The 13,104-nt window shown below is 35.6% G+C and overlaps 1 protein-coding gene across 1 annotated transcript in view; it reads right to left on the bottom strand.

Annotated features, from left to right (window-relative positions):
• Window positions 1–13,104, bottom strand: part of NECAB1 (N-terminal EF-hand calcium binding protein 1) — a 289,101-nt gene that overhangs the window by 76,181 nt on the left and 199,816 nt on the right. Inside the window, exon 6 of the mRNA XM_024115914.1 lies at window positions 3,971–4,107. Within this exon, the coding sequence (XP_023971682.1) occupies window positions 3,971–4,107 (137 nt within the window). The remainder of the gene's footprint in view (window positions 1–3,970; window positions 4,108–13,104) is intronic.

The following is a 13,104-nucleotide window of genomic DNA, read 5'->3' on the forward strand; positions in this document are numbered from 1 at the left end:
GAAGCTAATTCTTGAGGTTTTCTGAGGTTTTGTGATACCAGTTATATTGAATCTTGGCTTCTTACACTACCTGCTTATGTTTCAGCTTTCTCAGATCTTCTAAATCAGTTACCGCTAGATTCACCTTCTTTCATGTTCCAAGCTTCGATATCATTTTTCTTCTATCCTTCTTATCTTTGTGGGTTTATGACTCCTTTTTATCCAGACACTCTTAGGGCCATTTTTGAAGGGTTTAGGGAGGGAGCAAAACTAATATTCTATGTTTACTCTCCAATCTAACTACACTTCCCTCTAGATTTTCCTATGGCATATTAAAAAAAACTCAACTTTCTAGTAACTTCTCCTCTCTCCCAAATCTTTACTACATAGGAGGAAGTGATTTAGAGCATTCTTTCTTTATGTTCAAGCTAAGGGAATTTAAGTTGTCTGAACTTTATAATCACCTATATGTGAAATTAAAGCCTTCCCTTACTTCTGTAATAACCATGAAAAGGAGAAAAATAACTTCCAAGCCAGAAGGAATTAGATGTCTTTCTGAATAAAGAAAAACTTTGGAAAATAGAACAAACCTGCAGATTTCATTATAAAAAAGAAATCCACATATAATTAAACTGTGTTCCTAGAAACCTAGTTTGTTTGAGGAAGAAAGGTTTATATAAGAAGACAAGGGTCCTCTGGAGGAAAACTTTAGTATAAAGTAATGTAATTCTTGTCATCTATTAGGTACTTTCAAAAGACATGGGATTAAAGTGGCTTCCATTTAGCCAGCTTGCCAGGGCAGATATAAAGAGTGTTGTAGAACGCCATCTGAAAAATCTTATCTCTGTGGCATTCCAGCTGTATGCATCTTTCTTTCTGAATTGCCATTTTCACATGAATACACACAGACATTTTGCTCAACACAGTATGTCTAACTCATTACTGCAGGATGAATGATACTGTGTGATTCCTCCTTGGGGTTGATAGCTAGAATAGATGACTTCTCAACTTTTTCTATATTTCAGCAAGTCATTGTATCCTTAGGTTTCACAAATATTAAGCCCCAAAGTAATATTGATGCTGAGAGGAAGCAAATTATTACAAATGTGGGATTTTTAAAATATCTGTGGGTTGCAACTTTTGACTGCACAGAGCATCATGGAATCTTCCTTTATGGAATAAAAAAAACTAATGAATTTTTGGATATACTTATTTGACCTCTCCTCTCTGAGCTTCTTCTCCTCTCCCCCAAATCTTTACTACATACTACTGTGAGACTATTTCCCTTAAACTTCATTTTTAAAATATTTCTCCTTTATTTACAACCACCAATGATAATCTCTGATCATATGAAGTCTAAATGCATGTGTCTAGCTTTGAAGACCTATCTTGACCCTAGACTCCAGGTAAGTTGGTCTTTCCACTGTCCCAGGTCCATATCCATTGCTCTTCTATATGGCTCCCTTTACCTGGAATCCCCTTTGATTTATTCAGTTTTATGTATTTAACATGTAGCTGTGCCAGGTAGAGGGAAACAAGGAAAAGCCCCTGCCATCTAGAAACTCAAAGTCTAATGGGGGAGATAAGTAAGGAACTGAAATTGTAAGTAGATATAAGTAGAGGGTACTAAAGGGAGTAGTGGAGTGAGAGGTAGGTATAAAATTCTGTTTTGAGAGCAGTGAAGGCTTCCTAGAGAAAGTTCTGTCCAAACAGAGACCAAACAAACTAGGAGGATGAGTTAGCCAGATGAGAGAATATGGGTAATATAGAGTAGATGAGGACACCCCTCCCTTCAAGGAGATATCATTCTGCCATTAAATCTACCTAAAAGATCCAATTCAAGTCTTATCTCCCCATGAGGCTTCTTCACTGGTTTCTTATTTGATATCATAGGAAATAGGGCAGCCATCTTTCTTCTCTCTATCTTTTTTCCAATGATGAGGCCCCTGGGGCTCTCTCTTCACTTTGGTTTCTGGTGGCTAGCTGATAGGAAGATGGAGCCTTGGGAACATAGATATAGTCCCTATATGCTTGGTCTTAATTCACATGCTTCAGTCAGAGTAATCAGAGACTTCACATTGGATATTATGGACACAAACAATGCTTCAGTTAGAGTAACCAGAGACTTCATGTTGAATATTATGGACACAAACCCATAGTGGAACCTTGTTTTCTATTTGCTTGTTTGTGCATTTTTTTCTAGAAACCTCCCTGGGAAGAGTATCGTGGATTTGTGGTGGGATTTGGGCATCTCTGGGTGCCTTAGCCAAATTCTATTCAATAGCACTCTCCCAAACTGATATTAGACCTGCAACATTTTCCATTCTTCTAAGCTGTTTTTGAGCTAGAAACCTAGAAATAAAATATTCATTAATTCTCTAGTGTCTTCTAATTTCCTTAAACTCTCATGCTCCTTCTCATTAAACACAGCTGCAGTGCAGCTGTTGGCAGCAGTTGCAGGAGTTCAAGGCTAGCCTGTGGCCTAACACAAAGAATAGTTTTTCATTATGCATTCATTCTATGGTGGTGAATGTAGAATGCAAGTTTGTACAAGGTGACTATAGAAAATAAAAACCAAAGTGCAGGTGAAGAAAGGGAACAGAATCCTTATTCAAGCCTCTTCTCAGGTGGCAGATGATTGAGTCTAAAAATGGACAATCCATTTTATGTCAAGAAAACCTGAACAAAAGACAATAAATCAGGCCTCATTTTCTCATCAGGAACATGAAATCAATTTCATTGTGCTTCAAGATATTCAGTTATCCTCTGTTCATACCTGAGGAGATGGGTTGTTGCTTCTCTAAAGCTAATTGTTACACTTTGCCATTTGATATGGAATCACCCAATACAGTGAAGAAAATACTAAGTTTATAAGTGAAATGCCACACAGATCCATTGGAGAGTACATAACAATGTTTATCAGCTGCACAAGCTCATTAGATCTGAGATTACAGGCTTTTTTGTTAGAATTTGGTGGTGCTCACTCATTTTGACATTACAGACATAAAATTGAAAATTCCACTGTTTTTCTGAGATGTTCTAATAATTATGTACCCATTAATTTGTCTTAAAAAATTGGCCTACTGAGCAGTCTCTTATCAGCCTGTTCAAAAAACTTACTGTGTGGTTCTCCATAACTTAAAATGCAGAAGTTAGATAAGCCATTGCACATGCAAAAATTTGTTGCATAAGCAAGAGTTTTGCCAAGCTCTTCTCTGGCTTGCAAGGTAAAAATTATAACTCAAGAAATTACCAACTGTTGGTTGGAATTATTTTGATGTCTGCTTTACACATTTCTAATTCAAGTTTATCTTTAGCATTAGTGCCATTATTTATACAACTACTATATTATCACTACTTATCTTCTCAATTGGTGGCATTGACACTTTTCTCTATTTCCTTAAATAATTAGGCTTATTGAATTCTCAAGGCTCCTGCTATATCTAGATTCACTGAGCCTGTAAGATTTTTCCCCATCATTTCCGTATTTTCAAGTATACTCATTAAGAAGATTAGCTCAAATGTCATCAGGAAACTCCATGAAACTGTCTTTCATGTCTATCTATATTGAATCTTTTACTCTTCTGAAATCTCTTGGCATTATATTTCCCCTTCTCTGTGGTATTTATCACTTATACCTTGCATTATAGTTTTAGTGTTCATATTTTATTTATGTAATAGACTTTAGCCTCCTTAAGAATTGGGACTTTGTAAAATGTATCTTTACATTATTACAGTGGTTTGTAAAGTCTTCATCTACTAAATTCTCAATTAAAATTTGTTGAATAAATGATGGATAGTAAGAGAAAAAGGAGAATGGTCTTTTCTAGAGCAAATATAAGGCTAGTATCCATTGGAGGTCCCTGTCATTCCATTTAAATCTATTCATTCTCATTTTTAGTTTTTACTAGTTTAAGTATGATGCCCTTCAAGTGGTCTTTCATAAACATGGATTCACTAAAGAGACATCATATGAAAGCATTTAACTTGCCTTTCTTGACGAGTTTGCTCCTCAGTAATTTCCATGGCACATTCCAGAGAGTTCTGGAGAGACTGCAGTTGATTCAAGGTCTCTTTCAATAAAAATCGAGTTACAAATTGTTCCAAATTGGAGGCCTCTTGGTAGTCCTAAGGATGACAAAACAAATGCACTTAGAAATATGGTAGGAAAAAATAACCAGGAGTGTTTTTTTCCCCCATGTACCCATCAATCTCAGATTAATCCTTGAGAAAAATAGATAAAGAGGAGAGAAAACATGTTGGGTCCTGGAGATTGGGGCAGAACTCTATCTACCCACCAGAAGTTGAATAAGAGAGCTGCAGAAATGACTTGAATATCTCATCTCCCATTGCACCTGCTTCAAGATTAGAAAAAAGGACAAAACTCAGTCAAATTATGGAATAGACATCTGTAGAAAAGGAAGGAAATTACCTGGAGAAAAGTTTGGAATGTGACTAATTCTGGGTGTTTTTTTTTTTTTTCTCTTACCAACTAAATGTACTCACATGTTGACAATTGGCTTAATTCCCTCTTGATGTATTTATTATGCTTGATCTGTATTACACTGAAGCCAAAGGAACTTATGTATTGTTATTTCAAAATTCAGAAAATGTTAGGCTTGGAATATTTAAACACTTTACTAAATCTTCTTATGTTCCTCCTTCAGGAAATTTACCCGAAGCTCAGCTGCATCTAACTTCTAGTACAACACCTCAGCCACAAAAGCACCTTCACTCAAGCAACCCCAAGTCTACACAGCGATCATCAGAAACATAATCACTATACCTGCCAAACTTAGTCTAGGTATACAGGTGGATTGTGGATGGTGCTACTTGTTGCTATTGTCTTTTTTTAATTTATTTTATAAATTTATTTATTTTATTTATTTATTTTTGGCTGTGTTGGGTCATTTTTCCTGCACACGGGCCTTTTCTAATTGTGGCGAGCGGGGTCTACTCTTCGTTGTGGTGCGTGGGCTTCTCATTGCAGTGGCTTCTCTTGTTGTGGGGCTCTAGGCACGCAGGTTTCAGTAGTTGTGGCACATGGGTTTAATTGCTCCATGGCATGTGGGATCTTCCCAGACCAGGGCTCGAACCCGTGTCCCCTGCATTAGCAGGCAGATTCTTAACCACTGAGCTACCAGGGAAGACTGCTCTTGTCTTCTAAAGTCTCAGAGAGAACCAAGGCAGAAAATAAAATCAGGTTGGCATGGAATGAAACGGTGATGGAACCACTTTTTCAGGTCATGGGACCAACCAGCTAAACCTGATTTCCTAGAGTCTCAGGTGGGAACAATAGACAAAAGTTCAGCCAAAGAAAGGATTTATTTGGTTCCATTCCTAAACAAAATGATCATTTCATGATTGAAAATACAAAACTGAAAGGAATGATGCTGACAAGATAATGCTAGGAAATACAGTGTGCTGGGGAATCTTGGGGCATGGTTGCAAACCCAAGCAAACAAGATTTAATTAATCTCTCTGGGTCTCAGCTTTCTCACTTACAAATCAGACTAAGCACTCTGGCATACATTCCAACTCAAAAATATTCTGTACTTCTATCAATTCTAAATTAGGAAATATTGAGCTTCTGGACTCCTGATACAAGTTACTTTGTTATTTTTCTTCTGTTAACGGAACAACCTAATGTTGTAGAAAACTTCATTTCTTTCCTGAATTGAAATCATAAAAGGTTTCCATCATCAGTCTCTTTTTTAAGTTCATTTTTTTTGCAGCTGAATAGCACAAGAGATTTTCTTATTACCATATATTATTTAAAAATTAAAAATTTTAATGTCTTTAAACTCCACCTAACAAACTAACCATAAAATGAAACATTACATGCTATAATAGCCATTAGGATTTTTGGTGAGTTAAGTCAAGATAAAAAATATACAAAATATTTAATTTGATCAAATAGCTTGCCATTCAGCAGCAATAAAAGATTCAAAAATTATTTCTCAATGTGTTTTTTAAAATTGAGTAAAGCTTTCCTTTGAGATGAAAAGGAAATGTGATGACAGAAAAAAATTGTGTTTGATCCATTCCCCACAGTTATTCCATTTTGCTAAAGCATATTTTTAAAATAAAATGTATGAAGATGATGAGAAGATGTAATTGTGTAGTCAGAGATCATGCCAATTGTATTTGCACCTCAGTATACACTGCACTAATCTAAAGCAAATAATATTGTACTTATTTGAGGACAGCAGGTAAAAGTGAAGAACTATGCATTTATTGAGCTATGCAGCACTACATTGGCCTTATTCTTTTCTCATTTAAATGTTAAATATTTGTCATGTCAGAACTATCTATAGAAAGGAGATTTTGTTTTTTGGGTTATCCAATTTAAACACTCTGGTCACTGAGATTAGATTTTAGCTTCAGAGACACAAAGGTCTACACTTCTGTATGCCCCATGGTGCCCAGAGCAAATACTCATCCAACAGTTGAATGTTTGCAGATAAGCTAACTGAGAATTGATTGTGTTTGCTATTTTGGTCTTACACATAAAGACTATGGTGACGTTAGAGTTTTGAGGACAGTTAAAATCAGTCAACTGGCTACTCTGTCATTTTCTATCATAGCAAATTAACAAATTGTTATGCTGAGACTTTCATCTTACCTTGGGAATTTGTTATCCTCATTAGTAACTCTCCAGATAACATTAAGAGATGGCACAACCCAAACGGTACATTTGACAGAAATGTTGATGCCTTGACATTGAGAGGAGTGGTGGGTGGGTTTAAGGTTTTTTGGGGATTAGGTTTTTTGAGTCAATTATGAAAATTTGCTGTTATGTGCTGCCCTTGAAGATAAGCAGAAAAAAGAGCTTGTTTTCTAATATTTATCATTCCAAACTCAGCTCATATCATCTGTGTATTGCCTTTCCTCCCCTTGAACCACTATTTCTTTTCACAGGATTAGGCACACATCCTTTCGCTCTGTGTGCTCTTGTAACAATGTTTCCTTACCTAGGGTATAATTTTATCATTTTATATTGTAATATGTTGTTTACTAACATGTCTTGATCATCTCTGCCTCCAGAATACGCAGAACAAAGCCTGGCTCACAACAGCTGATCCTTAAATGCTTAAAGACTATGTGAGGTACAGGGAATCACATGGAGATTCAGGCACCAGAGGGAGTGTCTGAGCTCTGGAAACTGCTCTTGCCTCTCCCCAATTACCAGATGCCTTCCCCTGCATCTAGCCCTTGCTGTGCAGCTTGTCCAGTCATGTGGGCTCTAGAATAAAGAGAAATACAGCTTTATTTTTAACAGATTGTCCTCATTTCATTTTCTAGACCATTTGTTCATCTTCTTCCCTTCCCTTAATCTGGATTCCAAGGTTTAGGACTGTAGACCCAGGTGGCTTAGATCCAATCTTCCTTTCCTTCCCTCAGATATGCAGCAGATGTTCCTTTGGAAGGCAGTGGCCAAAGAAACAGATGGAAAATTAAATAGATAACAAGCTGGAAAATGTCAAAGCCTGGCCCTTTTTATTCTCAACAAATGTGTTGGTTGAGAAGGTACAGAAAGGGATCTTTGCATACTGAACTCCCAGAAGACTGATATATTGGCTTAAGGCAAGTATTCCTTTGGGCAAAACCTGGAATCTGAGAGATTGGTAGAAAGAATTAATAAAGCAGTAAAAAAAAAATGTACAGATGGTACCTGATATCCAAATTCTGCCTCTTTTTCCAAACACAGGTTATTCTTTCATGTCTATTAAAAAGGATATGGGCAAATGAAGGTTTAGAGTATGTTTCTCAGATTCCAATAATGTTCATTGAATTCACTGATAATTGTTCAAGTGATAATTAAGTGGAAATTGTTAATAAAGTAGCATTAATATTTCCATTTGTGCCTTTGGAAAGTCAGAATGTAAATATTTCAATCCACGTATTTACTTTGTGTGGAGCTGGAACAAGGCTAGGAGTCATTCAAGTAAAATCCTTAGCATTAGAAGAATGGTACTTTGAAAATCAAGCTTCTTAGAGGACTGCCTGTGCATTTTTACTGTCATGTTATCATCAGAAAGCAAGCTCTTTCCCATCTGGGTGATGGAAGAGTGGAAATCTTAGCTACTAACCCACTACGAATCATCTCAGTTAATTATGAAAATGAGAGCATAGTCTTCCCTGTTTGTATTTGCTCTACTTGAAAATTAATCAAGTCAGTGACAACCCATCTCAGTGTCTTCTTGTTTATGAGATCAGACACAATCACACTTAGCAGGGGGTACTGCTTCTGACTGCCTTTTAATCTAAGCTCCTGCTGCTCTACCTGTTTTTTGAGACATCTGTGCCAGCTTATATAACAGGAAAAAATTTACTTTTACAAAAATAATGTTGTTTTTTTCTCTTTTCCTACTTTCCCTCAAATTGTTACTTCTTCTTTTTTTTTTTTTTTTTTTTGCAGTACGCGGGCCTCTCACTGCTGTGGCCTCTCCTGTTGCGGAGCACAGGCTCCAGACGCACAGGCTCAGCGTCCACGGCTCACGGGCTCAGCCACTCCGCGGCCTGTGGGATCTTCCTGGACTGGTGCACGAACCCGTGTCCCCTGCATCGGCAGGCAGACTCTCAACCACTGCGCCACCAGGGAAGCCCCAAACTGTTACTTTTTAAATACTAACTGGCTTACACTATTATCTATGTCGTATTTCTTTAAACATTCTTAGGCTTTCATCTTATTATTTTTATTTTTAAACAATTTTTATTGGAGTATAGTTGATTTTAAATGTTGTGTTAGTTTCTGGTGTGCAGCAAGTGAATCAGTTATACATATATATTATATATATATATTATATATATATATATATATCCCCTTTTTTTTAGATTGTTTTCCCATATAGGCCATTACAGAGTACTGAGTAGAGTTCCCTGTGCTATACAGTAGGTCCTTATTTGTTATCTATTTTATATTAGTGTGTATATGTCATCCCCAATCTTCCTATTTATCCCTCCCCGCCTTACCCCCTGGTAACCATAAGTTTGTTTTCTACATATGTAACTTTATTTCTGTTTTGTAGTTAAGTTCATTTGTACCCTTTTTTTTAGATTCCACATATGAGTGATATTATATGATATTTATCTTTCTCTGTCTGACTTACTTCACTCAGTATGACAATGTCTAGGTCCATCCATGTTGCTGCAAATGGCATTATTTCCTTCTTCTTTATGGCTGAATAATATTCCATTGTATATATGTACACCTTCTTTATCCATTCCTCTGTTAATGGACATTTAGGTTGCCTCCACGTCCTAGTTATTGTCAATAATTGCAATGAACATTGTGGTGCATGTATCTTTTTGAATTACAGTTTTCTCTGGATATACACCCAGGAGTGGGATTGCTGGATCACATGGTAGTTCTATTTTTAGTTTTTTAAGGAACTTCCGTACTATTCTCCATAGTGGCTCTATCAATTTACATTCCCACCAACAGCGTAAGAAGGTTCTCCTTTCTCCACACCCTTTCCAGCATTTATTGTTTGTAGATTTTTTGATGATGGCCATTGACTGGTGTGAGGTGATACCTCATTGTAGTTTTGATTTGCATTTCTCTAATAATTACTGTGTTGAGCATCTTTTCATGTGCTTTTAAGCCATCTGTATGTCTTCTTTGGAGAAATATCTATTTAGATCTTCCACCCATTTTTTGATTGGGCTATTTGTTTTTTTGATGTTGAGCTGCATGACAACTGTTTAATTATATTTTGTATATTATATTTATATTTAAATTATATTATATATAATTATATTTTATATATTATATATAGTTATATGTATATTATATATAATTATACTTTATCTATTATATTTATATTTAAAATTATATTTTGTATAATATAACTGTTTGTATATTTTGGAGATTAATCCCTTGTTGGTTGCTTCACTTGCAAATATTTTCTCCGATTCTGAGAGTTGTCTTTTTGTTTTGTTTATGGTGTCCTTTGCTGTGCAAAAGCTTTTAAGTTTAATTAGGTCCCATTTGTTTATTTTTGTTTTTATTTTCATTACTCTATGAGGTAGGAACCTACCTCAACATAATAAAGGTCATATATGACAAATCCACAGCAAACATCATTCTCAATGGTGAAAAACTGAAAACATTTCCTCTAAGATCAGGAACAAGACAAGGATGTCCACTCTCACCACTATTATTCAACATAGTTTTGGAAATCTTAGCCACGGCAGTCAGAGAAGAAAAAGAAATAGAAGGAATCCAAGTTGGAAAAGAAGAAGTAAAACTGTCACTGTTTTCAATAACATAATACTATACATAGAAAATTCTAATGATGTTATCAGGAAACTACTAGAGCTCATAAATGAATTAAGTAAAGTTGCAGGATACAAAATTAATAGACAGAAATCTCTTGCATTCCTATACACTAACAACAAAAGATCAGAAAGAGGAATCTCATTTAACATCCCATCAAAAAGAATAAAATACCTAGGAATAAACCTACCTAAGGAAGCAAAAGACCTGTACTCAGAAAACTATAAAACACTGATGAAAGATATCAAAGATGACATAAACAGATGGAGAGATATACCCTGTTCTTGGATTGGAAGAATTAATATTGTGAAAATGACTATACTACCCAAAGCAATCTACAGATTCAGTGCAATCCCTATCAAATTACCGATGGCATTTTTCTCAGAATTAGAATAAAACATTTTACAGTTTGTATGGAAGCACAAAAGACAATGAATAGTCAAAGCAATCTTGAGAAAGAAAAATGGAGCTGGAGGAATCAGGCTCCCTGATTTCAGAGTGTACTACAAACCTACAGTCATCAAAACATTATGGCACTGACACAGAAAAAGAAATATAGATCAATGGAACAGGATAGAAAGTCCAGAGATAAATCCACACACCTATGGTCACCTAATCTGTGACAAAATAGGCAAGACTCTACAATGGAGAAAAGATAGCCTATTCAATAAATGGTGCTGGGAAAACTGGACAGCTACATGTAAAAGAATGAAATTTGAACACTCCCTAACATCATACACAAAAATAAACTCGAAATGGATTAAAGACCTAAATGGACACTATAAAACTGTTAGAGGAAAACATGGGCAGAACACCCTTTGACATAAATCACAGTAGTCTTTCATTTTAAATAACACACTTTTTAAACTAGGAGAACACCGTATCAAGTTTAATCCTTATAAAATTAAGAAAAAAAAACTGGTTCTTAATTAAGTGTCTTAAAAATGGACTGAGGTTAATTCCAGATAGGTCTTTGGAAAGCTTAGAAGACAGAGCAAGAGATTAAAATATTTTCAAACTGCAGATCCCCATGTATTAAGAGAATTATAGTTTTGCAGTTTAGTGAAAGAGGAAACAAGGCTCTAATTTTGTAATAAAATGTTATTAAATAACAAAGAAATTTAAAAAATATCTAAATCCTATCATAACTAGATATTTTCTAGTTTGAAAGCAGAAAATACTGTAGAGATGTTATATTATTTAAGACTTTTAAATTGACAAACTCCATTATAAAGGGCTCATCCTGGAGTTGTCAAGGGTTTTTTTCATGTAGGTTTCTTTTCTCTGGCTCCTTCTATTGCTCTGTCTCACACAAGCAGCCCCTAAAAAGAACATATGGCCCCTTGAATGTCTTTGCTCAAAGAACAATGCCAAAGTAACCTCAAAGTAACCCTCTTCAAACAAGTAGAATTTCAGGAAAATATGCATGGATATGAAGATGGGAACATATATAGAGTTAACCCAAACTTGGATATTAATAACAGATGAAGACACAGATCATATTCATGGGCATCTAACAACATAGTGTGGTAGTTAAGAAACTGGGTCTGGGGACTTTTCTGGTGGCCCAGTGGTAAAGAATCCACCTTACAATGTAGGGGATACATGTTCAATCCCTGGTTGGAGAACTCAACACCCACATGCCGCGGGGCAACTAAGCCCGCATGCCACAACTACTGAGCTTGCACACTACAACTGGTGAGGCTGCATGCTGCAAACTACAGAGCCCACGCACCCTGGAGCCTGTGTGCCACAACTAGAGAAGAGAAAACCCTCACGGCATTACTAGAGAGAAGCCCATGAGCCACAATGAAGAGCCTGTGTGCCACAACTAAGACCTGATGCAGACAAAAATAAATAAAATAAATAAATAATAATAAAAAGAAACTGGGTCTGAAGATATTTACACGGAAATTCTAATATGAGCTTGTACCACTTAACAGCATTGTGAACTTGGGAAAAAATAAAATTAAAAAAAAATTAAACTTTCTAAGTTCCTATTTTCCTAACTGTAAGATAAGAACAGTATCAATCTCATAGCTTGTTGTGAGGAGTAAATGAAAAATACATGGCATGTAAAGTGCACTGTATGATGTCTAGCTTGTAGTTTTTGATAAATGAATGTTCACTATTGTTATAAATCCATTGGTGGAAGGATATTACAAAGTGTAATGAACAGATCATTGGCCTAAAATTCACAAGACCTGGCTTTAAATGGTGTGATAATAGTTCAGTTCACAATTATTGCTAGGATAAATATATGGTTTGTTTGGTATGTAACAGCCTTTCTACAAATATTAATTTTTCTGAGTTCTTTCTACATATAGTTAGTACTGCACATCTGTTACCTTGATTGTTCAGAAATGTATAATTTTTACATGCATATTTGTTACCACATTGAAGCTGTGGCCCATGAAATTTGGTCTTTGAGGAGTTACAATGTAGAGTTACAAATGTATAGTTCAACTGCAAAATTAATTTAAAAATGTTTTCTGTCCTTGACTTGTTTCTCATCAAGGATAGTATATGAGATCCAATTTCTAAATCTAAACAACACTTCTTGCATTATCTCTTTTATCTACCCTGAATTCTGTCAACCATATCCTCTTCCAGACCATTTCATTTCCCAGAATCTGTTCAAAATTCTTTCTCAGTCTCTAATGTGATTTTACTCCCTCTTTTTCTTTTCTCCCCCAGATCTTTTTATGTATATTGGCTAAGATTTCTTCCCTTCTCCTCAAGTCATTATGAGTGTGGTTCTATTCATCTGGGGCCATTCCTTTATTCTGCTTCATGGGAACATGGAAACCAGAAAAATAATAACAAGAGGATTTGGGGAAGAT

This window comes from Physeter macrocephalus, chromosome 15, assembly GCF_002837175.3.
Source record: "Physeter macrocephalus isolate SW-GA chromosome 15, ASM283717v5, whole genome shotgun sequence".
NCBI lineage: Eukaryota > Metazoa > Chordata > Mammalia > Artiodactyla > Physeteridae > Physeter > Physeter macrocephalus.